Genomic DNA, 26,226 nt, shown 5'->3' on the forward strand with positions numbered 1-26,226 from the left:
ACCAAAAAAAAATTTTTTTTTAAATAGGTAAATAAATAAAAGAGTATAGATAAAATCCAGTGAAAACCCAAAGGAAGAAGCAATTAATTCTCTCAAAGGTGATAGCAAAAGCCTTCACTGAAAAGGTAACATCTAATCAGGCTTGGAGGTCAAACATGATTTCATGGGGGTGTCTGTGAGTACTCTCCAGGTGACAGAGTGGAAAGCAAGAGCAGAGTAGAGGTATTAAAGACCATGACATGTGTGAAGAGTTGTGTTTTATCTGCCTAATATGTATGGTGTGTGGAGACGGCATGAGAGGGATAGAAAATGAAACTGGAAGATAGATGGATATATTTTGAGGTCTTACAAAGTACAAACGCCTTCACCTATTTTGTAAGACCTAGGTAATGGGAAAGAATCTTGGTATGTTTTTAAGCAAGGTAAGTGGAGATGGGGGGGAGGGGGCCAGGTGATATGATCAGATCTATGTGTTAGAAAAATTATGCCAATGAATCAGGTGGCAGGACTGAGTCCTAAACTACGGCAGTCATGGTGAGGATAGGAAGACACGAACCGCAGAGACAATTCAAGCCAATCAACGGGGCTTGCTGATGTAGGGGCTGTGAGAGCAAGACAAGCAGGGCAGTTTCAATTCGTGCTCCTGGGTAGATGGTGGCGCCTTGGACCAGAGGATAAAATACAGAGGGAGAAACTTGTTCGGCGGAGACAAGGAGTTCAGCCTGTGACAGGAGGTGGCCATCTGACAGTGGGCAGATGGTGGAGGTCGTGGGAGGGTGAGTACCAGTGGGTCCAGCTCTCCTTGTCTGATTCGTTGCACCGACCAGGAAACGTTCTAATATTAAGATTAGCTTTTCAAATTGTTATTTTATTCACTTGGCAATCTTACTTTCAGCCTTAATGTTACAACCTCACATTGTGGCTTATCCATCATTCTTTTCTGTGTGTAGGACTCATGCACAGTTGAATGAGGGCTGATAGAACAGATAAAATCAAATTCCCAAATTTGCAGAGTTTAGGAGTAGCGACAACCATCCCATCTCCTTCAGGTACAGATCCCTTCCCTCTCCCCCCCGCCCCGTCCCCCACCCCAGCCCCCCGCCTCTGCTCCCTGGCCCCAGGCCTTGCTTCAACGGCCAGCCAGCTACCTTTAACATCGTTTTTAAACTACAGGTGTGACAACTTAGAAGTAGGTCTGTTTGAGGTTTACTTTTATAAAATCTGTGGAAAATGGATTTTGAAGCATATTCATATTATAAAAATAACATTTAACCTACATAGAAAACATCTCATACAAATACCTTAGTAAAAGTCACTTAGGCAGGAGAAAATACGCTAACTACAAATGACCCCTCAGCGTTTAAAGCAGTTTAACGTCCCTCCACCTGGAGGCCTTTATTGTCCATGAGTTGCTATTAGATGTAAGACAATAACATTTTAGCTCTGAGCCTCATCAGTAATTCCCAGGGGCCCTGAACACCACTGCCTGAGGGCCAAGCAGATGAGACGAGTGAAGTGGGAGACCCAGCACAGCAGGACTGGAACTGGAGGTGCCTGTCCCGGTAAAGGCCAGGTGCTGCCCAGAATTCCGCTCTTTTCACAGGGCCAGCAACCCAGACGTTAGGTAACATTTTCAGAGTTTAAACAGTATCATGTGGACCTCTGCGCTGGTTGTTCCCAGGAGTGAGGTTCTGTTACACGGTCGCCCCTGCCCCTTACCCTCAGGGGGTACGGTCCAACACCCCGTGGATGCCGAAGCCCAGGGCGGTGCTGAACCCTGTCTCTGCTTTGCTTTTTTCTGTCCAGACCTGCCTGTGAGAGAGAGAGAGGGCAACAGCAAGAACTAGTAATGAAATCATCGTAACGGTACGCTATAATAAAAGTCCACGTGAATGTGGTCTCTCCTTCTCTCAAAGTATCTTACTCAACTGTGGGTACCGAGAGGATACGCTGGACAGAGGGGTGCCTCGCAGCAGGCGGAAGGGCGCAGGAGGGGTGAGACTTCACCACGCTGCTCTGAATGGCATGCAATTTAAAACGTACACATGTTTTATCTCCGGGACTTCCCAATTAATATGTTTGGATCACGACTGACAGAGGGTCAATGAAATGGTGAAAAGTGAACCGGTGAACAACGGTAATCAAATGTAATCTATGTTAACAATGAATAGCTAGTGAAGCTAAAAAATACTGACTAGATTTTCAATTTTTTTCCTAGTATTGAATGATTGCTATTTTGTAGTCAGTTTCTCTTTTTTTTAATTCTCTATTGTTTAAAGTATTAGATATTAGATTTTAAATTTTTAATGTGTAACACTAAATATGATTTTAGAAAGAAATTTCTACCCCAGGCATAATAATCCTATATTGACATCTAAATGGCATCATCACTTCAGCCTTAATGTGGCAAACTTTTTCTAACAAAGAAAAGATGAATGGACCAAGTTTTATTTTTCAGTTTTAATAGAATGAAAACTATGTCACAGAAAACCATTTTTTAGTTTTTTCAAAAAAAATTCACACGACTAACGAATGTGCCAGCCCCACCGCGTTTGTTAAATTTCCTGGATGCCAATGTACTTTTAAACAGCTGCCACTGTTCGCAGTGCGGTGATACCCTCTTTAAAAAAGTGGCCTCTAACTAGGTCTCATCAACAGCTCTGGTGAGGTTCACCTTGACTGCATGGGTGGTTTCCGTGTGACCCCCGCGGAGACCAGCTATGAAAATCTGAGGCCTGGGCACGGCGGTGCTGCCCTCCCTCTTGGTCTGCGTGCCCACGTGCTTTAAAGGGTACACCTGCGAACAATTTTCTCTTCTCATGTGACTGAGATCCGTTTGTACCGAGTGAGTAACTTTCCGCCGCAAATTGGCCTAAGGTGAAAGAGAATACACAGCGATGAACATTTCTCTGAAAAACGAATAATATAAAATATTATCAGGCAACAGTTAATATCTGGCTATTTTTTCAATCCGTAAAGAAATTAGTTTTTCAACAACACACGAGAGCATTAAAAAAACCTAGAAGAAAACAGAAAATACTCTTTGCTGCAAAGTAGTAAAATATATTAAATAATGAAAAGGGACCCAAACAAAGAACATACAGGGTCAGACTTACAGTGAGCTCAATCGTTTGTTAAATAATCTAATTCCTTCATGACTTTGAGATTCATACAACTTACTCCTTTCGTGAATTATTAGTGAACATGAAGTTAAATAGATTACTCAGGCTAAGAAGCAAGGAGGAGCTTGTAAGAATAGGAGTGCCCTGGCCGGTGTGGCTCAGTTGGTTGGGCATCATCTCGTACACCAGAAGATGGCAGATCCAATTCCTGGTCAGGGCCCAGGGCACATACCTAGGTTTGCAAGTTCCATCCCCAGCCCAGGAGCATGTAGGATGCAGGGAGCAACCAATCAATGTATCTCTCTCACATCAATGTCTCTCTCTCTCTCTCTCTCTCTCTCTCTCTCTCTCTCTCTCTCCCTCCCTCCCTCCCTCTCTCCCTCTCCCTCTCTTTCTCTCCCTCTTCCCTTCCCTCTCTAAAATCAATGTTTTAAAAGTATATTTAAAAAAAGAATAGGAGTTACTGAAGTTATGGTGAAGTGCAAGAAAAAATCACAGAAAGCATTAGAGCAGTGGTTCTCAACCTTTCTAATGTCGCGACCCACAGGTTGAGAACCGCTAGCAGGGATCAAACCCACAACCTGGGTATGTGCCCTGACTGGGACTAGAACCTGAGGCGCTCCAACCAACTGAGCCACACCAGCCAGGGTGGGAGTGCTTTAAATATTAGCACCTCATGGATTAGCATAGTAATTAAAGCTATGACATAGATAAATAGGAAGGTGTAAGAGAGAGAGGGGGGGGTGGGGAGAGGGGGAGAGAGGGAGAGAGAGGGAGATAGCATGTACACTAATGGAACAATGATCTAGAAGATATACAAGGAAGCTGAACCTGGCTAGAATAATTTGAGAGTAGTTTCATGCTTCCATATTTCTACATATGCTTAAAAGTAGAAGACAATCTTACAATGTAAAGCTGGCAAATGATAAGTTACACTAATTATTTTTATGTTAACAAAGAACTCTGTATAACTCCATATTTTATAAAAATAATTAAACTTAACTCTAGAACAACATATTAAAATTTTCTAACCTATAGGTGCTTTTAGAAAATATTGTTACAAACCAATTTTATAGCTTTTCTTCTTAATTCCCATTCATTCCACTCATATGATCTCACAATTGTTGGTGGTAATATGTGTGTATCCGTCTGTGTGCTGGTTTCACTCTTTGTAATTGGTTTTATAAGATGTTTGCCAGTATCTTTGAGCTAAAGAAATGGAGTTTTGTGATTAATATTTGCAAAAAATAAACATTATTTACAGATAACTAATAAAGTATTCAGCTAAAACTAACAAAAGGTTAGAAAAACAAGAAATTTTGAGCATGGGATATACTTGTAAATACCAGCAGAGAAAATAGCTCATAATTAGTGAGATGTATATAATTATCTTCCTGGGCATGTGTTTTTTTCTGATTTTGTGAATTTACTGTAGGAGGTGGATTTTGGAGGGGGGTAAACCTAACATCACTCACTGACAAGTCAAATGCCCCCTCTCTGACTTTCACAAATGGTCGCATAAGAGATACCTTATTGGAAATGAACAGAACCTTAAAATAGCTATTAAATATTCGGTATAAGACACATTTCTTTAAAGTATTTGAACCTAGGATATATCTTAAACCCAAACTAGGCCTACATAGCCAGATTATTATCCAAAAGGGGTGTTTTTTTAATTGAATATGTTAATTTTCTGCTGGGACACCCAGAAGCTCACTATTACTATTCACATAGTAAGTATTCAGTAATTCCACGCTAACAAGGTACCATTATGCTGGACATGAAGTTGCTGGAAGAGTGGCAGAGATTAAAGGAGCTCAGACACAGCACAAAGGAAAGAGAAAAGATTAACTTTTGTTCCCCAAGTCAAGCAACAGATATGAGTGCCTACCATTTTACACGAGACATAATTTTTACCTTCACAATAAACTTATGATATAGTAAGGTAGATAAAAACATGCTGAAAATATAATTAATGACATTATACCACACAAGTAAATGGCAAGTAAATAACAATACAGACTATAGCACTGGAGGGAGAAAACTTACTTCCATGGGTATTGAAGGTCACTGAAGAACAGCTGAGAATTAAATGGAGAGAAAGGGGGTGGGGATGGGAGCGGGCTGGAAGAGGTTAATGGGGGTGGGTGGGGAAGGAGGACCTAATACTTTCAACAATAAAGATTTTTTTAAAAGAAAAAAAATAGAAAGAAAGGGAAAAACGAGACCAGATATATAGGGGAACTTTTCTGTGTGGTGGGAAAGTATGCATTGTTTACATACAGTACACCTGTCTGGTTATCTGATTCACTGTCTTCAAGCTATCTCACAACTCTGTAAGTTATAACTAAGTGATAGTAAGACCAAATAAATCTTGTCTATACACATGCAAATCTGTAACTCTTTCAAGGTTTTCTATAGAACCTGGCAACGTAATTCTCAAATTTACATGAAAAGTAAAGAGTCAAGTATAGTCAAGATTCCTTAGAGAAAAAAGGGCAGGGAAACTTACTCTATCAGATATTAAGACAAAGTTATAGTAAGATGTAGGCACAGGAATTTTTTTAAAAACTGAGTATTTGAACAGAATAGAGAGCCTAACAAAATAAGCCTGTGTATATAAGACAGTAGGGAAAGGAGAGAGTATTGAACATACAGGCTGGGACAATTTGCTGTTCAAATGGGGGAAAAAATTAAAATGAGATCTTCACCTTCCACCAGACCCAAAACATCAAATCCAAGTGATTAAAAATCCTACTGTGAAAGCCAAATTTATATTTTAAACAGCAATTTAGGAGAATGTTTTTATTATCTAAGGATACATGATGATTTCTTAAATAAGACATAAAAGTTCAAGACATAAAGAAAAAAATGATAAATTACACATAAAAATGAAAAACTTTTATCAAAAGACACCACAAAGAGAATGAAAAGATAAGCAACACAATGGGAGGACATATCTGCAAAACATATATCTCACAAAGAATTGGTATAAAAAATGTTGTTGTTTTTTGTTTTTTTTTAAAAAAAACACCTCCTACAACTCACTAAGAAAAAGACTTACAATCCAATAGAAAATTGGGCAAAAGACTGAGTAATTTCACAGAAATATATTGTTTAGAAATATAGACATGAATGGCAAAAAGACAAGGAATGGAAAACACAAATTCATAACGTAGTTACTGTTGTGGAGAAAAGAATGACATTGGAAAGGGATACATAGGGTTCTCTGAGATACTTGTTAAAAGTGACAGATGTGCAGATGTTTGTTTTTCATGCTTGTGTATAGTGATACACTTTACATATTCTTTGGTTTGTATAAATATTATACAATTAAAAGTTAGTTATTTACTTAAAATGAGTGAGACATATTTCCCTTATGTAGTGTCTTTTTTCAGCCTTTTAATTTTATCAGAATTGATACATAAGTGGGTGTTTGTTTGTTTTTAATTATCTCACTATTTTAGAAGTAGGCAGAGAATAAAATACAAATAAAACCATTAAGTTTTATTAAGGCACTAGTAGCCCTATGCACGAATCCGTGCGCCAGTAGCTTGCTGCCGCCCTCCTGTAGCTCCCCCCGCCCTCCCTCTCATAGCTTGCTGCCCTGCTCCCTCCTATAGCTCTCCACCTCCCGCTTGCTTGCTGCCCTGCCCCGTCCTGTAGCTCTCCTCCACCTGCTTGTGGCCAGTAGCTTGCTGCTGCCCTCCTGTAGCTCTCCCTTCCCCCTCCAACCTCCCATAGCTTGCTTCCCTGCTCACTCCTGTAGCTCTCCACCGCATGCTTATAGTTCGCTGCCCCACCCTCCTGCAGATCCATGATCCCGTCATTATGCAGTTGGTCATTATGCTTCACGGCATAACGGATAATTAGCATATTCCTCTCTTATTATATAGGATAGTTAATGAAACTATAACAGTAAAAACAAATACTAAGCAAATGGTACTTTTTAATGATGGAACAACCCAATATAATAAACATATAAATTCCCCCACAAATTATTGTATTATTTTAATGCAATACCAGTTAAAACCCAGGAAGATTTTTGGGGTTGAGGGAGTTGGCAAATTCATTGTAAAAATTTTTACATGAACATACAAAGATCCATACGTGAATGCCTAAGACAATTTTGAAAAAAATAAAAGGCCAGCCCTATCAAATAATAAAATATATTACAAAGTAACAGTAATAAAACAGCATAGAGATAGACAAATAGGCCAGCAGGACAAGATTGAGCGCCTGGAAACAAACCCATTGCATATGAGAATTGCTAATACAGTGGAGGCAGCATCGGATTTAGTGGGAAAGAACATACATTATTAGTAAATGTTAGGAAAACTGGCTCACTACATGAATAAAAATAAAGTTTGAACTCTTTATTATCTCCAAATAGACTAAAGTCTTAAAAGTGAATAAGTTATAACAGAAGAAAATATAAATGAATAACCTCAAGACAGTAAAGGATTTCTAAAAGTGCAATCGTTAAAGAGAAAACTTAATAGTTTTGACTACATTAAAATTAAAGGTGTGTCTTCAGTGAAGGCCTCACCTGACAAAACTCACCGAGAAGTGACAGACGGGACAAAGACATTTGCAACTTCTACAACTGCTAAAGAATTAATACCTATAATAGACAAGGAATTCCTGGCCCACCAACAGGTTAAAGACAGAAAGAGTAGTCTACAAAAGAAAAAACTGGCAAAAGTTATGAATAACTGGTGTATAGAGAAGAAAATCTGAATGAGTAACAGATGTAAGAAGAAATGCTGAACTTCATTATCAGAAAAATGTACACTAACACAATAATGATATACCATTTTAAATTCATCACATTGGTAAAAATTATAAACCCAGGTAATAGAAGTGCTAGCAAGGTTATGGGTAAGTGACAAGCCCATTGACTGAAATTAAATTGGTCCAATTATTTTGAGAGTAACGTCTCAGTTGAGCTAAAAATTGTAGACCTACCATTTGAGCCTCATACAGAAGTGTACTAAATATACCCGTCTCTTTCCACGTCAGGAGAAGCCTAGAACGCCTGGAGAATTGCCGTGTCCAAGAGGAGTGTCACATCCATAGACTGGTAGCACTCTGTCAGAGTAAGAGCGCCACTGAGCTGTCCAGGGTTTGAGGGCCACAGCGGCCCTCCACACCACTCCCCACCACCGTATCCTCGGCATGTTGCCAGGCTCCTTGCCCAAATGTTCAGACTGCCCTCTGTGCCTCCCTGTCACCAGCCCAACTGTCCTCTTCCCAGTCACTGCTCCGGTCCCTGCTGAACTGGTCGATTGGACACAACCCACCTGCATCATAGTCAAAAAGTTGGTCACACACACACACACACACACACACACACACACACGCAAAACAAAACCATTTCAGGTTTTTATTTTAGTGAGTTTAAAAGAGAGGAACTGCCCAGCCAGTGTGGCTCAGTGGTTGAGTGTCAACCTATGAACCAGGAGTTCACAGTTCGATTCCCAGTCAGGCCACATGCTCAGGTTGTGGGCTTAATTCCCAGGAGGAGGCATGCAGGAGGCAGTCGCTCGATGATTCTCTCTCACCCTCAACTTTCCTCTCTGAAATCAATAAAATATTTTTTTTTAAAAAGAGAGGAACTGATCCCTAACCGGGTTGGCTTAGTGGATAGAGCGTCAGCCTGTGAACCGAAAGGTCCCAGGTTCAATTCCGGTCAAGGGCACATGTCTGGGTTGTGGGCTCGATCCCCAGTGGGAGATTTGCAGGAGGCAGCCAATCCATGATTCTCTCTCATCATGGACATTTCTCTCTCTCTCTCTCTCTCCCTCTTCCTTCCTCTCTGAAATCAATAAAAATATATTTAAAACAAAGAGAGATCATACATTTAAAAAAGAGACATAGAGGAAGTGAATGAGAGAAGAGACAGGAAGAACAATGAAAAGGTGAACAAAAATGAGAGACAAAGAGGAAGAAGATGAGAAGAATACAGCAGTAGAATGTGAGCCACATGTAGGTAGTTTTTGTTGTTTTTTAATCTGTTTTGAACACTGCTAACTCCAGTGCCAAGCTAGTTCCTGTCACGGTAAGTGGCTCAGCAAATATCTGTTGAATGAATGAATGACTAAGTGCCAACAGACAAAGAAGCACACCTTCAGATCCATTTTGTGGCCTTTCAGACTTGCAATTTAAACATGTTAAATTATTTTACAACTCTGAGTGTAAATGATCAGCATGTTATCTGTGCTGAGCTCCTTCAATTTTAGACAAGAAAATATGTAGCTGCAATTATTTCTCTAAATGTAGCTTTTCTTTTTCAGATTTTTCCAGTCTAATGCATCACTTTGACTCCTTGTCTTGCTTTCACTATTCTTTGTGGATTTCCTTAGTTCCAACTTCAGATGTGAATCCCTTTCAGATAAGCTGTAAAGGCCTCATCTGACCCTGTCTCTGCCTGGATTTGGGAACAAGATAAATATAACTTTTAAGTTCACTATATTTTTAAATGGATAGGAATAGATACTACACTTGATCTTAGCCAAAAGGACAAGAAGTGATAAACTAACTATATTTCTAAGTGTCATAAATTCTTTTTTAAAAATCTTCACTTGAGCCGAAACCGGTTTGGCTCAGTGAATAGAGCGTCGGCCTGCGGACTCAAGGGTCCCAGGTTCGATTCCGGTCAAGGGCATGTACCTTGGTTGCGGGCACATCCCCAGTAGGGGGTGTGCAAGAGGCAGCTGATCGATGTTTCTAACTCTATCCCTCTCTCTTCCTCTCTGTAAAAAAATCAATTAAAAAAAAAGAAAAAAAAGAACAGAGAGCCCATTTAAAAAAAAAGAAAATCTTCACTTGATTTTTTTTTTTGAGAGAGAGGGAAAGGGGGTGAGAGGGAGAAAGAGGGAGAAAAAAGGAGAGAGAGAGAAAAGAAAAAAAAAAAACCATCGATTGGTTGTCTCCCGCACACACCTCGGGACCTTCTGGACAATGCGTAACCACCTAATCACACCGGCCAGGGCTTAAATGTAATAAATTTTTAAATATCTACCCTGCTTACCTCAGAACATGGAATGAGAGTTTCAAATTGTTGATGAAGTTCCAGTAGCTGAATTAATTCTGCATGCTTTTTGGCCTTTTCTGTAATTAAATTAATGTACTTGTCAGGGTTTTCTGCAAATGCATATGCCGCATCTCTGGTATTGAAAGTGTAATATTTTTCTTTATATTTCAAAATTCCAATTGCTTGATTTCCTGAAAATTAAGAAAAGAAATTGAATGGGCTATGAAATATTAAGTTGATTCTGTGTTTGTAATATACCCATAGAAATATTTTCTATATATTGCATTTTAACCTATTACTTATGTTTTTATTTTGCTGATAAAATAAGTAATTTTAAAGTATACATTTTATTAAATTATGGCTTATCTGAAATTCATATTAAGTTAATTAATTTTTTTATTTTAAAGCATGATTTTATAGAAAAATATTTCACTATCTAGATACAAGGTGTTTAAAAATCTCTTATGAGAAGCCTTTTGCCTGGGAGGTTTCACAAATCTCTTCCAAATAAACTAACTACCATATAATCATTGTTTTAAAAATAATTCTGTAAGAACTGCAAAAATGGGACATCTTTTTTAAAATGTAAGTTTGCATGTTAGAAAGTATTTCCCACTGTGAAAAGATACTACATAAAATATGGATTATTAAATATCCACCTAGTTTGTGGGAGTTATACAGAAAGCACAATCTGTCTTATTTATTTGTTCTTTCATTTATTCAACAAATATTTGTTGGCCCTGCTCTTGGCACTGAGGATACAGAAGAAAACCAACTCCCTACTCTCACCAAATCAACAATTATACCCTAGGCCAGAGAGTGATCAGTGCTACAAAAAAACAAAAAAAACAAAACCCTAAGTAAAGCAGGTTGAACACACAGTAATAGGAAAGCAGACGAGGTTGCTATCTTCAATTGGGTGATCAGGGAAGACTGAATAAAATAAGCAGCAGTATATGTAGCTACGTGGCAGGCACAGCAAATGAGCTTAGCGCGTTCAAGAATAACAAGGAGGCCAGGGGGCTGGAGCAGTGAGCAAGGGAAAGCGTGCAGGCAGCGAAGTCGGTGAGGCCATCGGAAAAGGACCGGACGGGGCAGCCACGTATCAGCTTGGGGTTGACCCCGTGTGGTCTGCAGGACCGGACAGAAGCAGGGAGGTGCTACAGAATTCCTCTGAGGCAGTGCAGAAAATAATGTTGTGAGTAGAAACATTACAGTAAACAGAAATAGAGGAGTCAGGACTGGCTTACACTCAGAGAGGATTCTAAAACGCAAGCCCCTACTTTTCCCTCTCCCTCTCTCTTAGAATCATAGTTTATAGACCAGGAAGGGACCCACCACACCTCCGAGCTGGTCCTTCTCCTTTTCCTGACTTGGAAACCGTGGTCCACAGAAAGCGTGAGATTTGCTGAAGGCTGCTCAGTCCACTAATGGCACAACTGGGACTCGAAACCAGACTTCTGAATCCCAGCCCATAGCTCTTCAACCTCATCATGCTACCTCTGTCGCTCCACACACCCATGTTTCCTTTCGTGTTTGTGTCTCTCCTGACTCAGAGGAAGAAAAGGAAGGAAGGAAGGAGGGAGGGAGGGAGGAAGGGAGGGAGGGAGGGAGGGAGGGAGGGAGGGAGGGAGGGAGGGGAACAGAAAGGAAAGCAAAGGAGAAAAGAGAAGAAGCCATCTACTTCTTCACGGATCTTGAATGTTTTCTCCCCAGTACTGATGACCCTCACAGGGGTCTCAGAAAACTATTTTCTCAGTTCCCCATGGCAAACCTTTTGTTAATCCCATTATGAAAAAACCCAATACCATAAAAATGAGTCAGTTTGTGTGCTCTCTAGCCTGTATATGCACAATCCCAATAATTATTTGTAAAAAAATAATACCCACCTGTGAAATATAACAAAAGAAATAAAAAAGAAGAAAAGGAGGAGCTTAATGATATAAGGGAAATAAGACACAATCTTATCAAACTGTTTTCATTCTAGTCCTAGCCAACTTCTTGTTATCCCAAATTCACACAGAACATTTTGGATAACTTATTCCATCTCAATTTCTAATTTACTGTTTGTTTTAGAAGCTATAGTAATATCAAGATAAATTTTACTTAATAAGAAACTGGCCATTTCCTTAGTGGTATCTGCCTTATACAGAAATCTTGATCTACAGTAGTGGAATGTAAAATAACAAAGAATATCTATAATAATAAAAGCATAATATGCTAATTAGACTGGATAGCCGAACGACCTTCCAGACGTCATTCCAGACTTCTTTACAGACAAAGCTGTGGCAGGCTGGGGCTGAGGCAGAGGCGGTTAGGGGCGATCAGGCAAGCAGGCGAGCAGTTAGGGGTGATCAGGTAGGCAGGTGAGTGGTTAGGGGTGATCAGGCAGGCAGGCAAGTGGTTAGGGGTGATCAGGCAGGCAGAGGTGGTTAGGGGCAATCAGGCAGGCAGGCAGAGTGGTTAGGGGTGATGAGGCAGGCAGGTGAGCAGTTAGGGGCAATCAGGCAGGCAAGCAGAGTGGTTAGGGGTGATCAGGCAGGTAGGTGAGTGGTTAGGGGAGATTAGGCAGGCAGGCAAGGCAAGTGGTTAGGGGCGACCAGACAGGCAGGCGAGCGGTTAGGAGCCAGAGTTCCCAGATTGCGAGAGGGTGCCGGCCAGGCTGAGGGACCACCCCCCTCCCATGCATGAATATTTTTAAATAAAATATCAGAAAAATCAGTGTTTCTCTTTCACATAATTACTTTGGAGGAGGATGTATTTCAGTGATGTCATGTAACATTTCTACAATCCATCACCGGACACATGAGTCAGCTCCTATTTATGATATGGCAGCATCCATACTTTATAATGTACACATTCAATTACTTATCACTCGTGTTATAACTTCATGTTTATGTCAATTTACCAGATTATACTGTGAGTACATCAATGATGAACACTTTGTCTAGGTCCTCTTTGTAATTCCTTTCTAAATTCACCATCAGATCCCATAAAGATGTAAAAAATGAATAAGTGACAATGACAGCACTTCATTTAAAGAAAGAAAATGAAGGAAGTGGGAGCAATATTATTTCCAATGATACCTGGAAGGAGAAGACCATCAGTTGTCGCCAATGTATAACCACAAAATCCCCGGTACTGAATTAACAACTTAGCAAAATTTGCTGTTGTTTCTGGGAAAAGCCATTGTTGTCTTTTGAAATCCATTGGATGTACTCTTTCTTCTAAAATGAAAGAGGAGGACAAGACAAACTTTACTCAATGAGAAGAGTAAACAACCCAAGGAAATGAGCAGAAGGAACTGGCTGCCATGTGACTAAAACAGAGATAGATCAACTTCATTCAAGAGGGTGCAGCTGTTTACACTGGGTGGCAAATGCTTCTATAGTAGGACTATTGCTTCTTGAAACAGATGAAATTATTTTGAACAGAGTCAAGGAAATATCTCTTTGTAACTTAATTTTCATAACAAAGTGTACAATTTTCATAACAAGGTGTACTTTTAAACATTCTTCCTAGTGTTTGTTGTTAGGTAACCTACTTACATTTGAAAAGCAAATTGACTGACTATTTTTACACAAATAAAAACACGCCTTTGTAAAACATTGATACCCAAGATTCTTAGCTGTCGTGATCCTACTACACTTCTGTGTCTGGCTCTATAGCCAAAGATCAGGTGCCACACCTGACCTCGTGGCTATGACTAGAAGTAAATTCATACTTTGGAGAAAATAAGCCTTCCCTCTTTATTTCCTGATATGCCTGAAAGCCTTGAACAGTTATGACATGTGTCAAGTGTCAAGTGAGTTCTTTCAGAAGAAAACTGGGTCTGGCTAGTGTGGCTCAGTGATTGAGCATCCACCCAAGAACCAGGAGGTCGCTGGTTCAATCCCCAGTCAGGGCATATGCCCAGGTTGCAGGTTCAATCCCCAGTAAGGGTGTGCAGGAGGCAGCCGATGGATGAGGTCCTCTTTCATCGATGTTTCTTTCTCTATCCCTCTCCTTTCCCCTCTCTTTAAAAATCAATAAAAAATATATATATATTTTTAAAAAGAACATTGGGTCTCCGCATATACCGGAGTAGTATCTTGAGAGTGTTCTAGTGGGAACAAAGTTCTGACCTATGGTGGGAAACACAGGTCTAAATCTAAGTTGCAAGTGAACTATCTTGCCAATATGGTTGAGTTTAATATCTCCCATTGAAGTGGCTGTACCTTTTTAATGTAATTTAGTAATTGCATAGATATGCTGTTTTAATAAAAATAAAATCAGTAAGAAAAGCTTTAACTGGAAGCACGCCTTCGAGTCTCTCTGATCTTGTGTTCTCTTTCAGATTTTATATGTTCAATAGCTTAAGAAGGAAACTGCTGATTCATTCTTATTTTCCACTTTACAAAAATAGAATTTGAGAAGGAAATTTGGAGAGTAAATTATCTAATTTCATTTTCTGGAAAAACTTTCTTTTTAGGCAACAACTCAAATCCTAGGCTCTATTTTGGCATTTCTCATCAATTTTAAATTGTCTTTAGGGTAGGAGGGACCAAAAAAGTAAAGAGAAGTTTATTGATAAAGACAGCCTTTCAAGAATCAATGCATCTCTTAAAGGGTCTAAAATAAGCTCAGTTAATTCTACAAAGATAAAATCTATTATTTATAAATTTCAACCTCAATATGAGATAAGTATATGGCAAATAGCACTACAAAAAATGAAACTTAATTTGCAACAAATATAGCAAGAATTAATATCATTTTCTACTGCAAAAAATAATAAAAAAATCACTAAAACTACAAGAGAAACATGTAAGCACAGAAAAATCATTGTTAACCTAAACACTAGCCATAACATTAGGAGTGGTTATTGCTGGATAGTAAGATATCCAGTTTACATATTTTTGTTTTCCAAATTCTCAATATTCTTATAATCAAGAAAGATGTTTATCACCTTATAAGAAAGATATAATATGAAAAATTTAAAACAAAAGAGTGACTTTATTCTAGATGTGATTTTAAGAGGAAGAGGAAATAACAGATGATTTCTACTACCCAGGTGTTCTTTCAGCCGAAACATATCAGTTTTCACAATTACTTCATCAAGAAGATCTTGTATTACTTTTTCAGGAAACAGCACGTCATGAGTGCCCAGAAAGCGCTCAAGGTTAGCAGTTAAATTAGTGAGGATTCCAATCAAGACAGTTTCATCCTGAAAGCCAGTCCACACATTGGAAAGTGCAATGAAGATGGGCTGAGGAAGAGAAAAATAAACGATCAAGATGTAATTGTTTAATTCAATTACAATCACTGTAGTCTTGAAACTAAACACAATTTGTAAAGAAATTATTCCTTAAGACAAATAAAAGTCTCCTGAAGTTAAACAACAGAATCTAAATAGAAAGTGGACTCATAAATTATGAGAAAATAAACTTGTATTTTATTTGAAAGCATTTTATTTTGGTATGATTATTATAAAGTTAATTTACTCAAACCAACAAACAAACAAAACACAAAACCAAACACACACATTTGATCACCCGGCTCTATTTCCAAATAGCAGACACCACAAATGACCTTGTGGCTCCCACTGGAACTAAAAGCACACTCTGGAGAAAACAAACCTCTCCTCTCTGCCCTGGCATGCCTGAAAGCAGAAAGGTTTATGCGTGCTTCACCTCAAAAGGTCAAAGGGAAATAACTTCTTTGGTATTTTTTTTAAAAAGCTAAATTTGACACAGGATTAGATTTATCTGTCTCAACACGATTCAAAAGAACATGTAAAGTCTAGCAATATATCTTGGGGCATGTCTTGTGAGCTGCAAGTTTAAAGATTTTAGGTCAGTGAGATAAAATGTTTTTTACTTGTGTTAAAGATCACAGACTTACAGAACAAGCAAAAAATTATTCAGGCTCAAATTATAAGTGGAATAACTTAGCCTTTGGCTTCTTAGTTTTTAAAACCAAATGTTGGGAATGATTATAGAAAATTATCAAAACCCCAAAGTGCTCTATAAAATACTGCATTTGCATCTTCTACCTCCTTGGGGCTACCAGATTTGTCCATAAGATTGTGCAAATAATCAGAAAAGTCAGCATAAACGCAGGTCTGGTCATCAAAGCAGTTATTATCTATCTTTTCAGAAAAGTCACAAGTTGCATCACCTCTTTGTTGAAGGCAATTAGAAACCAGCTATTGTGAACACATTTTCAATACTATATTATGGATTATTTTTGTTGCCGCTGCCAATACTGATAGTATGGTTATTATTACATACTAGAGGCCCAGTGCACGAGATTTGTGCACTGGGGGGGGGGGGGGCGGGGGGGGGAGTCCCTCAGCTCAGCCTGCGCCCTCTCGCAGTCCAGGACCCCTCGGGGGATGTCCACCTGCAGGCAGTCAGACATCCCTCTCACAGTCCAGGGCTCTCGCAGTCCAGGACCCCTTGCTCCTTACTGCCCGCCTGCAGCGGAGGCAGGAGAGGCTCCCGCCATCGCCGCTGCGCATGTCAGCCGTGAGCCTGGCTTTTGGCTGAGTGGCGCTCCCCCTGTGGGAGTGCATTGACCACCAGGGGGCAGGTCCTGCATTGAGAATCTGCCTCCTGGTGGTCAGTGCATGTCATGGCAACCAGTCGTTCCACTGTTTGGCTGATTTGCATATTAGGCTTTTATTATATAAAATATCTGTATTTTCTTCAGCAGCAAATGCCTACCAAGGGAGTTCTGTCATCCAATGTATACTATTACTACAAAATAACCAAGAGGAACAGAATCAACTCATGAAAACAATATTAAATTTTTAGTAATTAAATAGAGGGTAGGACCCCTCTATTTAATTACTAAATTAATTAGTAATTAAATAGAGGGTAGGGTGAAAGTAGCTTTACAGTTTTGAGTACACAAAACAGTTTATCCTTGTATTATTATTTATTAATTATTGTATTCTTTTCCATATGAACAACTGTAAACTTACTTTTGCCCCACCCTGTATAATCATAATTACTTCTGACTCAGTTTTATAGGACCCCAACTCTACTCATCCTTCAAGTAGGTCAAAGTTGATGACAGATACTTACAAAGACTTGTGACGTTGGGACAGCCATCTTGGACTTTACAGTCATTGTTAATTGTTCAAGTAGGGCTCCTAACTGCTTTGTCAGCAATTCCACTTCTTGAGCACAACTAATTATTTCTGACTGTGAAGACAACATCATTTGCATTAATATTTTTATAATTTCACCTCAAAAATCGTATGTGTTTTAAGCCCCATCTGCTCTCTGAAGGTCAGCCCATTGACAGAGGGGATTCTGTGCTCCGTGGCTTCCCCAACACCAGGAACAGTGCTGGCATATGGGCAGTGCTCTACAAATAGTTGGTGGATGGGTAAATCTTCTGAAACACAATGGCTATACTTTTTCTCAAATGTATGCTGAATTCCTGAGAAATGGATCCTATGGCACAGCTTTGCATAGCTGTTATTTTCAATGATAAGATTAACGAGGTGTTCCTCTGAACACTACTTTGATATCAAGGTTTTTTAAAATTACATTCAAGAATGTAGGAAGTCTTTAAAATCTCAGTATTGACAGAAAAATAATATATATCGGATACAACAATAGCAATATGAAAATAGGTGCTGAATGCTAAGTCTGAAATAATTGCTAGCATTTATTCTTACTATGTACTAAAGCCATATGAAATACGTAAGTACAAAAAGGAATACGTACAAATAAGGAAACCAAGGTATAGAAAGGAAGTAAATTGCCCAAGAATATACAGCTAATAAGAGGTAGAATCATGATTCTACCCGACCATCAGACATCAGAGCACAGAGCCCAGCTCTTGCCCATTATGCTGTCCTGCCGAAGATGCCATCAGAAATGGCAGTGGTATGGGTGTACCAGTGCAGTGTAAAAGAGTGACATTTACTTGAAGTGAAAAAAAGCGCATTTGAGTTTTCAGATATCTGTACCTATTTTTCAATAACAAAACAATTACTTCACAAAGATATCTAATATTACTGTATTTTAACTAATTAAAATTTTTTGTTATCCTCACCCAAGTACATTTTTCCATTGATTTTTAGAGAGTGGAGGGGAGGGCAAGAGATAGAAGCATCGATGTGTGACAGACGCATTGATTAGTTGCCTCTCGCAGTTCACCCCAACCAGGACCGGGGCCAGAGATCAAACCCGAAACCCTTCAGTCCGCAGCTGATGCTCTATCCACTGACCCAACTGGCTAGGGCCAACTAATGAAATGTTTTATTCAAAAATGTAACATGCATCCTGTTTTAATTTTATCCTTATGACTCTTTAAGCATCTTCCTTCCTCTTGCTTCATTCTCCCATACTATATTATCTACCCTATCTTATGGGTCTCTCTGGTCTAACCCCCAGAAAATTACCTCCCTAGATGTTAGTTCTGTTTTAGGAATCAAATATGAAACGCAGTCCTTAAAGTCTTTTCAGATTTGTGCAACAGCTAACAAGAAACAGAAATAAATATGCATATGTCCTCCAAAGTAAAACTTACATTCAATACTTAACACTTCTTAAAACCTACAATTGAAGATACTCTAGACCTTCTTCCCCAAGTATGTTTGTAGGGTCCATTCACAGCGTCGGTATGCAGAACTTCTTGATTTTTCCTGATAATCCCTCAGAACAATCACTCTGTTTACATTTTACCAAAAAGAGCTCATTCACAACCATGTAGAGGTTTCAGTTGTAAAGTTATTCCTCGCAAATAAATGAAAAGATATTCTGTGTTTATGTATTGGAAGAATTGATATTATTAAAATGCCCATACTTCCCAAAGCAATATACAGATTTAATGCAATTGCTCTCAAAATTCCAATGACATTTGTCATAAATGTAGAACAGACAATCCTAAAATTTGTGAAACCACAAAAGACCCCAAACAGTCAAAACAGACTTGAAAAAGAAGAACACAAGTGGAAGGATCAAGCTTCCTGATTTCAATCTATATTATTATTATTTGAGCTATAGTAATCAAACTAGTATGGTATTGGCATAAAAACAGACACACAGATTAATGGAGCAGAAGAGAGCCCAGAAATAAACCATGTATATACGGTCAATTAATTTACAACGAAGGAGGGAAGAATAGACAATGGGGGAAGGAATGGCGTTGGGGAAACTGGACAGATACGTGCAAAAGAATGAAAATGGATCACTATCTAACATCATTCACAAAAATTAACTCAAAATACATTTCAAAGACTTGAAGTAAGACAGGAAACCATAAAACTCCTAGAAGAAAACATAGGCAGTAAGCTCCTTAACATCAGTCTTAATGATAAGTTTTTGGCTTTGACACCAAAAGCAAAGGCAAGAAAAGCAAAACTAAACATGTGAGACTACATCAAACTAAAAAGCTTCCCCACCGCAAAAGAAATCATCAGCAAAATGAAAAGGCAACCTACCAAAGACAGAAAATTGCAAATCATGTTTCTGATAAGAAATGAATATCCAAAATACATAACAAACTCATACAATTCAATAGCAAAGAAACACCACCAATCCAATCTAAAAAAAATAGCATAGGATCTGAAAAGACATTTTTCCAAAGAAGACATACAGAGACCAACAGGCACCTGAAAAGTACTCTACATCACTAATCATCAGGGAAATGCAGATCAAAACCACAAAGAGAGATCACCTCTCACCTGTCAGAATGAATGACAAGAGGTAAGTATTGGCAAGAATGTAGAGAAAATGTGCACTGCTGATGGGGAGGTAAATTGGTGCAGCCACTATGGAAAACAGCATGGAGGTTCTTAAAAAGTGAACAATAGAACTACCATTCCTGGCTGGTGTGGCTCAATTGGTTGGACTTTGTCCCGTGCACAAAAAGGTTGCCTGTTCGATGATTCCTGGTCAGGGCACATGCCTGGGTTGTGGGCTCCATCCTAGGTAGGGGACATGCAGGAGGCATTCAGGAGATCAATGTTTCACTTTCACATCAATGTTTCTCTCTCCCCTCTCCCTTCCTTTCTGTCTAAAAAATCAATTAAAAAAATTTTTAAAAAAGAATTACCATACAATCCAGCAACTCCATTTCTGGGTATTTATCCAAAGAAAATGAAAACACTAACTAGAAAAGGTATATGTACTTCCATGTACATTGCAGCATTACTCACAATAGCCAAGACATGGAAGCAACATAAGTATCCATTGATAAATGAATGGACAAAGAATATTTTATGTTTTATATATATATATATTATATATACATATATATACATATATATATGCACATACACATACACACACACACACATACACACACACATATACACATACACACACATATATATATTCTTTTAATGTATATGTATATATTTATATGGGGTGGGTAAAAGTAGGTTAAATTAACAGCCATTATTACCTAAAAGATAAATCGTAAGTAAGGATATGAAATAATAACAGTAATATGAAAAAGACAAATAATACAAATAAATAATATAATTAATTAAGAAATAATTTAAGAATAAACTGTTTTATGTACTCACAACTGTAAACCTACTTTTGTACACACATATCTATATATGCATCTATATACAATGGAATATTCTTTAACCATAAAAGGAAGGAAATCCTGCCATTTGTGACAACATGGATGGATGGTGACAGCATTATGCTAAGGGAAATAAGTCAGAAAGAGAAAGACGAGTATTGTATGATCTCACTTACATGTGGAACCAAATAAAAGAGCTCATTGATACAGAGAAAAGGTTGATAGTTGTCATAGTCAGAGGTTAGGAGCTGAGCTAAATGAGTGAAGGAGGTCAAATGGTAAAAACTTCTAGTTACAAGATTAAATCCTGGAGATAGAATGTAACAACATGGTGATTATAGCTAACAATACTTTATTGTATACTGAAGGCAGAGGCCCAGTGCACAAATCTGTGCACCAGTGGGGTCCCTCAGCCTGGCCTGCAGGATCAGGCTGAAACCGGCTCTCCAACATCACCTGAGGGGTCCTGGATAGCGAGAGGGCACAGGCCAGGCCGAGGGACCCCACTGGTTCACGATCGGGGCTGGGGAGAGATGCGGGAGGTTGGCCAGCTGAGGAGGGACCACAGGAGGGCTCCAGGGCGTGTCTGGCCCATCTCACTCAGTCCCGATCGGCCAGCCCCCAGCAGCAAGCTAACCCACCGGTCAGAGCGTCTGCCCCCTGGTGGTCAGTGCACGTCAGTGAGCAGTTGAGTGACCTTAGCATATCATTAGCATATTACGCTTGGATTGGTTGAACGGATGACTGGACAACTGGACACTTAGCATATTAGGCTCTTATTATATAGGATTTGAAAGTTGCTAAGAGTAGACCTTTTAGTTTTCATCACAAGAAAAAAAATTGTAACTGTGTGTGGTAAAGAACATTAACTAGACTTAATTGTGGTAACCCGTAGGGAGCGGCTATAGGGTTAAGCCTCGGACTGACCTGTTGGCAAAGCCACAAACAAGTCCCAGCTTAGAGGGCACAGCCCTTTTAGCATAATTAAGCTTGACCATTATGACACTCCCTAAATCTTATCTGGGTAGCTAATGGGCTGTGGGAGGTGCAGCAAGTGCTGCCAAAACAAGTGAAACTCACAAGAACATTGTAACTATGGTGACCACTACCTTGTTTACCTCTGGCTATAAAATAAAGGCTCAGCTTGCAGTCTGGATCTTTTCTCTGTGGCCTCAGCCAGGCACAGGAGATCCACCTAGACCCAGCTTATTCTCTTTGCCTGTCTTTTCTTCAATCCCTTGACGCCCTCCCTCAGGCTCACCGAACCCTTGGCTGTGCTGGCACGGCACAGTAACCATTTTACAATATACATAAATATCAAATCATTATATTGTACACCTGAAACAATATAATATTATATGTAATTATATCTCAATTAAAAAGCCTATTTCAGCCTGGCAGGTGGTTGAGCATCAACTTATGAACCCAAAGATCACGGTTCGATTCCTGGTCAGGGCATATGCCCAGGTTGCAGGTTCAATTCCCAGTAGGGGACATGCAGGAGGCAACTGATCAATGATTATCTCTTATCGTTGATGTTTCTATCCCCCTCTCCTTCTCCCTTCCTCTCTCTGAAATTAATAAAACATATTTAAAAAATAAACAGCATATTTCACTTAATATCTTTAGTGATACAGCAATACATTAAAAAAATCATACACCATCATCAAGTGGGATTTATTCTGGGATTCAAGGTTGGTACAATGTCTGCAAATCAATAAGTGTGATACATCACATAAACAAAATGAAAGATAAAAATCATATGATTATATCAATAGGTGCAGAAAAAGCATTAGACAAAATCTAGGACCAACTTATGGTAAAAATCTCTCAGCACAGTCGAATAGAGGGACTATATCTCAACATAATAAAGGCTATATGTCAAACTCACAGCCAACATGATACTTAGTGGGGAAAAACTCAGTGTTCCCCTGGAGATCAGGACAAGACGAGGATGTCCGCTTTCCCCACTTTTATTCAACACAGTACCGGAAGTCCTAGCCACAGCAATCAGACATGAAAAATAAATAAATAGAAGACATCCAAATTGGAAAGAAAGAAGTGAAACTGTCATTATTTGCACATGACATGGTACCATATATAGAGAATCCTAGAGATTCCATTAAGAAACTACTAGAACTGATACATGAATTCAGTAAAGTAGCTGGATACAAAATTAATATTCAGAAATCAGTTGTATATTTATGCACCAATAATGAATTATCAGAAAGGGAAACTAAGAAAACAACCCAATTTACAACTGCATAAAAAAATATATCTAGGAATAAATTTTACCAAGGAGGTAAAAGACCTGTACTCAAAAAATTACAAGACACTAAAGAAAGAAACTGAAGAAGATACTAATAAATGGAAGCCTATGCCATCCTGAGAGATAGAAAGAATATCATTAAAATGTCCATACCACCCAAAGCAATCTATAGACTGCAATACAATTCCTATTAAAATACCAGTGGCATTTGTCACAGAACTAGAATAACCCAAAAATTTATATGAAACAACAAAAGACCCCTGAATAGTCACAGCAGTCTAGAGAAAAAAGAATAAAGTTGGAGGTATCATGCTACCTGATATCAAACTATTTTACAAGGCCATAGTATTAAAACAGCATGGTGCTGGAATAAAAACAGACATATACAACAATGGAACAGAATAAAAAGCCCAGAAATAAACCCATACCTATATGGTCAATTAATACATGACAAAGGAAACAAGAACATACAATAGGGTAAAGGCAGTCGATTCAATAAATGGTGTTGGTAAAATTAAACAGATACATGCAAAGAAACAAGATCACCTTCTTACACAATATACAAGAATAAACTCAAAATGGGTTAAAACCTTAAATGTAAGCCCCAGCTGGTTTGGCTCAGTGGGTAGAGCATCGGCCCATGGACTGTAGGGCCCCAGGTTCAATTCCTGTCAAGGGCATGTACCCTGGTCGGGTGTGTGGGAGGCAACCAATCAATGTGTTTCTCTCACATCGATGTTTCTCTCTGTCTCAGATCTCCCTCTCACTCTCTAAAAATCAATGGAAAAATATCCGTGGGTGAGGATTAACAAAAAATAAATTAATTAAAAAACTAATAAACTGAGCAGTTATTAAGGTTGCCTTCTTTATCAATGACCTGGTTCTACCTTTTGTTTCAGCTCGATATCTAAAGAGGTTGAAGTCTATGGAAAAGGCCAGGTCTTATGACATTAACTCACCAAAATGGTCTGAAGGAAGATCTCATACTGTCGCACATTATAGAGTGCTTCTTTTAACATATATGGCTGCATGTCTGCAGCCATGAGCGGGTTCTTTGTCACTTTCTCAAGGATGGCCGTATAGCGGTATGCCTGTTCTTGAGCAATCTGTAGTTGGGAGTCAATATGTTGAGTGGTGGCTGGGATTGCTTCCTGTAGAATAGCCGGCACTGTTTTTAAAGGTATTGAGAGAGACATTAAGAAATTTAAGCCCTGGACAGTGTGGCTCAGTTGGTTGAGTGTTGTTCCATGCATTGAGAGGTAGCCAGTTCGATTCCTGGTCAGGGCACATGCCCGGGTTATGGGCTCAATCCCCAGTGGGGGAGATATGCAGGAGGCACCTGATTTCTCTCTCATCGATGTTTCTCTCTCTGTCACTCTCCCTTCCTCTCTCTCTAAAGTCAATAAAAACATTTTTTTTAATCTAAAATGTCTTGAAAGTGGTCATATTTTGAGCATTAAGTTGAGTTAGTTTTATGTCAACCAAATTAATAATGCTGAGGCATATACTTCAATGGGTCCCAAACCATGAAAAAGAAGAATCCAAAAAAATCCCTGTCCAAACAAAACATACTGTCAGAATAATAACCAAAAGGTAGAGCAGATCAGTTTTTGCCACTGAAATACCGAAGAGCCTAAAAAACTGGTAGGCTATGGTATTGTGTACAATTGACCATGTGCCTCCAGAAAAGTCACTCTATCTTTCCTTCTGTATATCTTCTTCTCTGTTTGTAAAGAAGATGGAAAAGCATACAACTTAAGAAACTCATTACAATACTTAAAAATAACAGAATAGTCTAGCAAAATAGAGAACTTTATGAAGAATGGGAGCCTGATTTTTTAGAAGAGTTTTTAAAATGCAAAAATTTATCCCATTGTACTAGATCAGTGATCTGGTAAAAAATACTAACCCCTTATCAGAGGGTCTATATGTGCACCAAACTCCTAAAGAAGTTATTTCCACTGGTAGATCCTTGATCAAATATTTCATGAGTCCTTTCAGACTTATACACCATATATGCAGTTAGTATATTACAGCACAGTAAATGCTCTTGAATTTACAGATTTGAAGTTATCTTCTCTTGGACCTTTTCATTCCATTAACTGCATCAGCAACTGCTTCACTTTCAGGGTGATTTCTATTTTTTAAATCATTGAGTTTTACTCCCTTTTGGTTACTTGACTGGGAGTAAAGGACACAAAGCCCGATGAATGGTTTCCAGGCAGGCCTTCTCATTCCTTTCACCGATCCCCTCTTCTAGACTAGCATCATGACACATAAAACTTAAAGTCTTGCCCCAGCAAAATTAAAAATCACTACACATTATGAACTGTAGTTGTAACTAAGGTACAATCAAACCTTAAATCTAAGAACAGTAGTGGTGTGTTGGGAATTATTTTCCTCATTATGCAAGTTAAATTTTAAACCTGCATGACCCATAGAATTCACCTAACAATATACCTACAGTATTCAATGCCTTCTCCTCCCTTTCCAGTCTCTCGGTTAAATAAACGGATTCCAGTAACAATCATGGCGAGTTCTTTCAGCTGGCGTTCTTTTTCCTTCTTAGAGAGACTTAGAAATGTCCCAAGTTCGGCCTGAGGAAAAACACTCTGCAGGGCAGCTAAAACAAACCACAAAAAGGACAACAAGGTGATACAATAAAAACATCAGAACTTAAATCACTAGTTCCTTTCAGCAGAAAAGTTAAAGGGCCTGTCTTTGTAGAATTGCTTACATGATTTTTAAAATCTCTGATACTGATTTCAGAAAACATAGCAAAATTTATCACATATGAAAGCTGAGCTAGTGAACTTCTGGCAATGCCTCATGTCTGTTTTTAGTAAGTAAGCATCATCAGTAATTTTTGGCAATGGGCATTAAAACAAGCTTTCTCATGAGAGCTGCAGTGTAAAAGGAGTCTGGGTAAGTTTTAACCTCTTACTTGTGCTAATTTTGTTTTCAGGTAAAAGGGAATCTTCAACACTTGTAACTGAACCCATTTTATAAGATACAGCATTCAAATACTTTCACTTATAGAATGGAAATTGTGCTATTGTTTTTTTTTACCTGTTGCCTCTCTGACAATCTTGAGATCTGTAGGGGATCCCACCCCAGAGCGCAGTAACACATAGCTGACGATCTTTCGGTAGAGGCTTTCCAATTCTTCTCGGGAACATGCTCTGTTATCTGTAATTTCTCTGCTAATGAGGCCTAATTTAGACTCCACGATCCGGTGATGTTCTTCAATAAACTCCTCTAGAAGT

The 26,226-nt window shown here is 38.8% G+C and overlaps 1 protein-coding gene across 2 annotated transcripts in view; it reads right to left on the reverse strand.

Moving 5' to 3' along the window:
• Positions 1–2,413: 2,413 nt before the first annotated feature.
• Positions 2,414–26,226, reverse strand: part of CFAP206 (cilia and flagella associated protein 206) — a 32,229-nt gene continuing 8,416 nt past the window's right edge. For both annotated transcript variants that reach the window (XM_079781689.1, XM_079781688.1), the window contains exons 5-13: positions 26,030–26,218; positions 25,425–25,583; positions 23,920–24,128; positions 17,226–17,345; positions 15,205–15,403; positions 13,245–13,385; positions 10,156–10,349; positions 4,188–4,331; positions 2,414–2,872 (exon numbers count right to left, since the gene is read on the reverse strand). In XM_079781689.1, the coding sequence (XP_079637815.1) occupies positions 2,642–2,872; positions 4,188–4,331; positions 10,156–10,349; positions 13,245–13,385; positions 15,205–15,403; positions 17,226–17,345; positions 23,920–24,128; positions 25,425–25,583; positions 26,030–26,218 (1,586 nt within the window). In that variant the 3' untranslated portion in view covers positions 2,414–2,641. The remainder of the gene's footprint in view (positions 2,873–4,187; positions 4,332–10,155; positions 10,350–13,244; positions 13,386–15,204; positions 15,404–17,225; positions 17,346–23,919; positions 24,129–25,424; positions 25,584–26,029; positions 26,219–26,226) is intronic.

The sequence above is a fragment of the Cnephaeus nilssonii genome (genome assembly GCF_951640355.1).
Source record: "Cnephaeus nilssonii genome assembly, chromosome: 9".
Classification (NCBI taxonomy): domain Eukaryota; kingdom Metazoa; phylum Chordata; class Mammalia; order Chiroptera; family Vespertilionidae; genus Cnephaeus; species Cnephaeus nilssonii.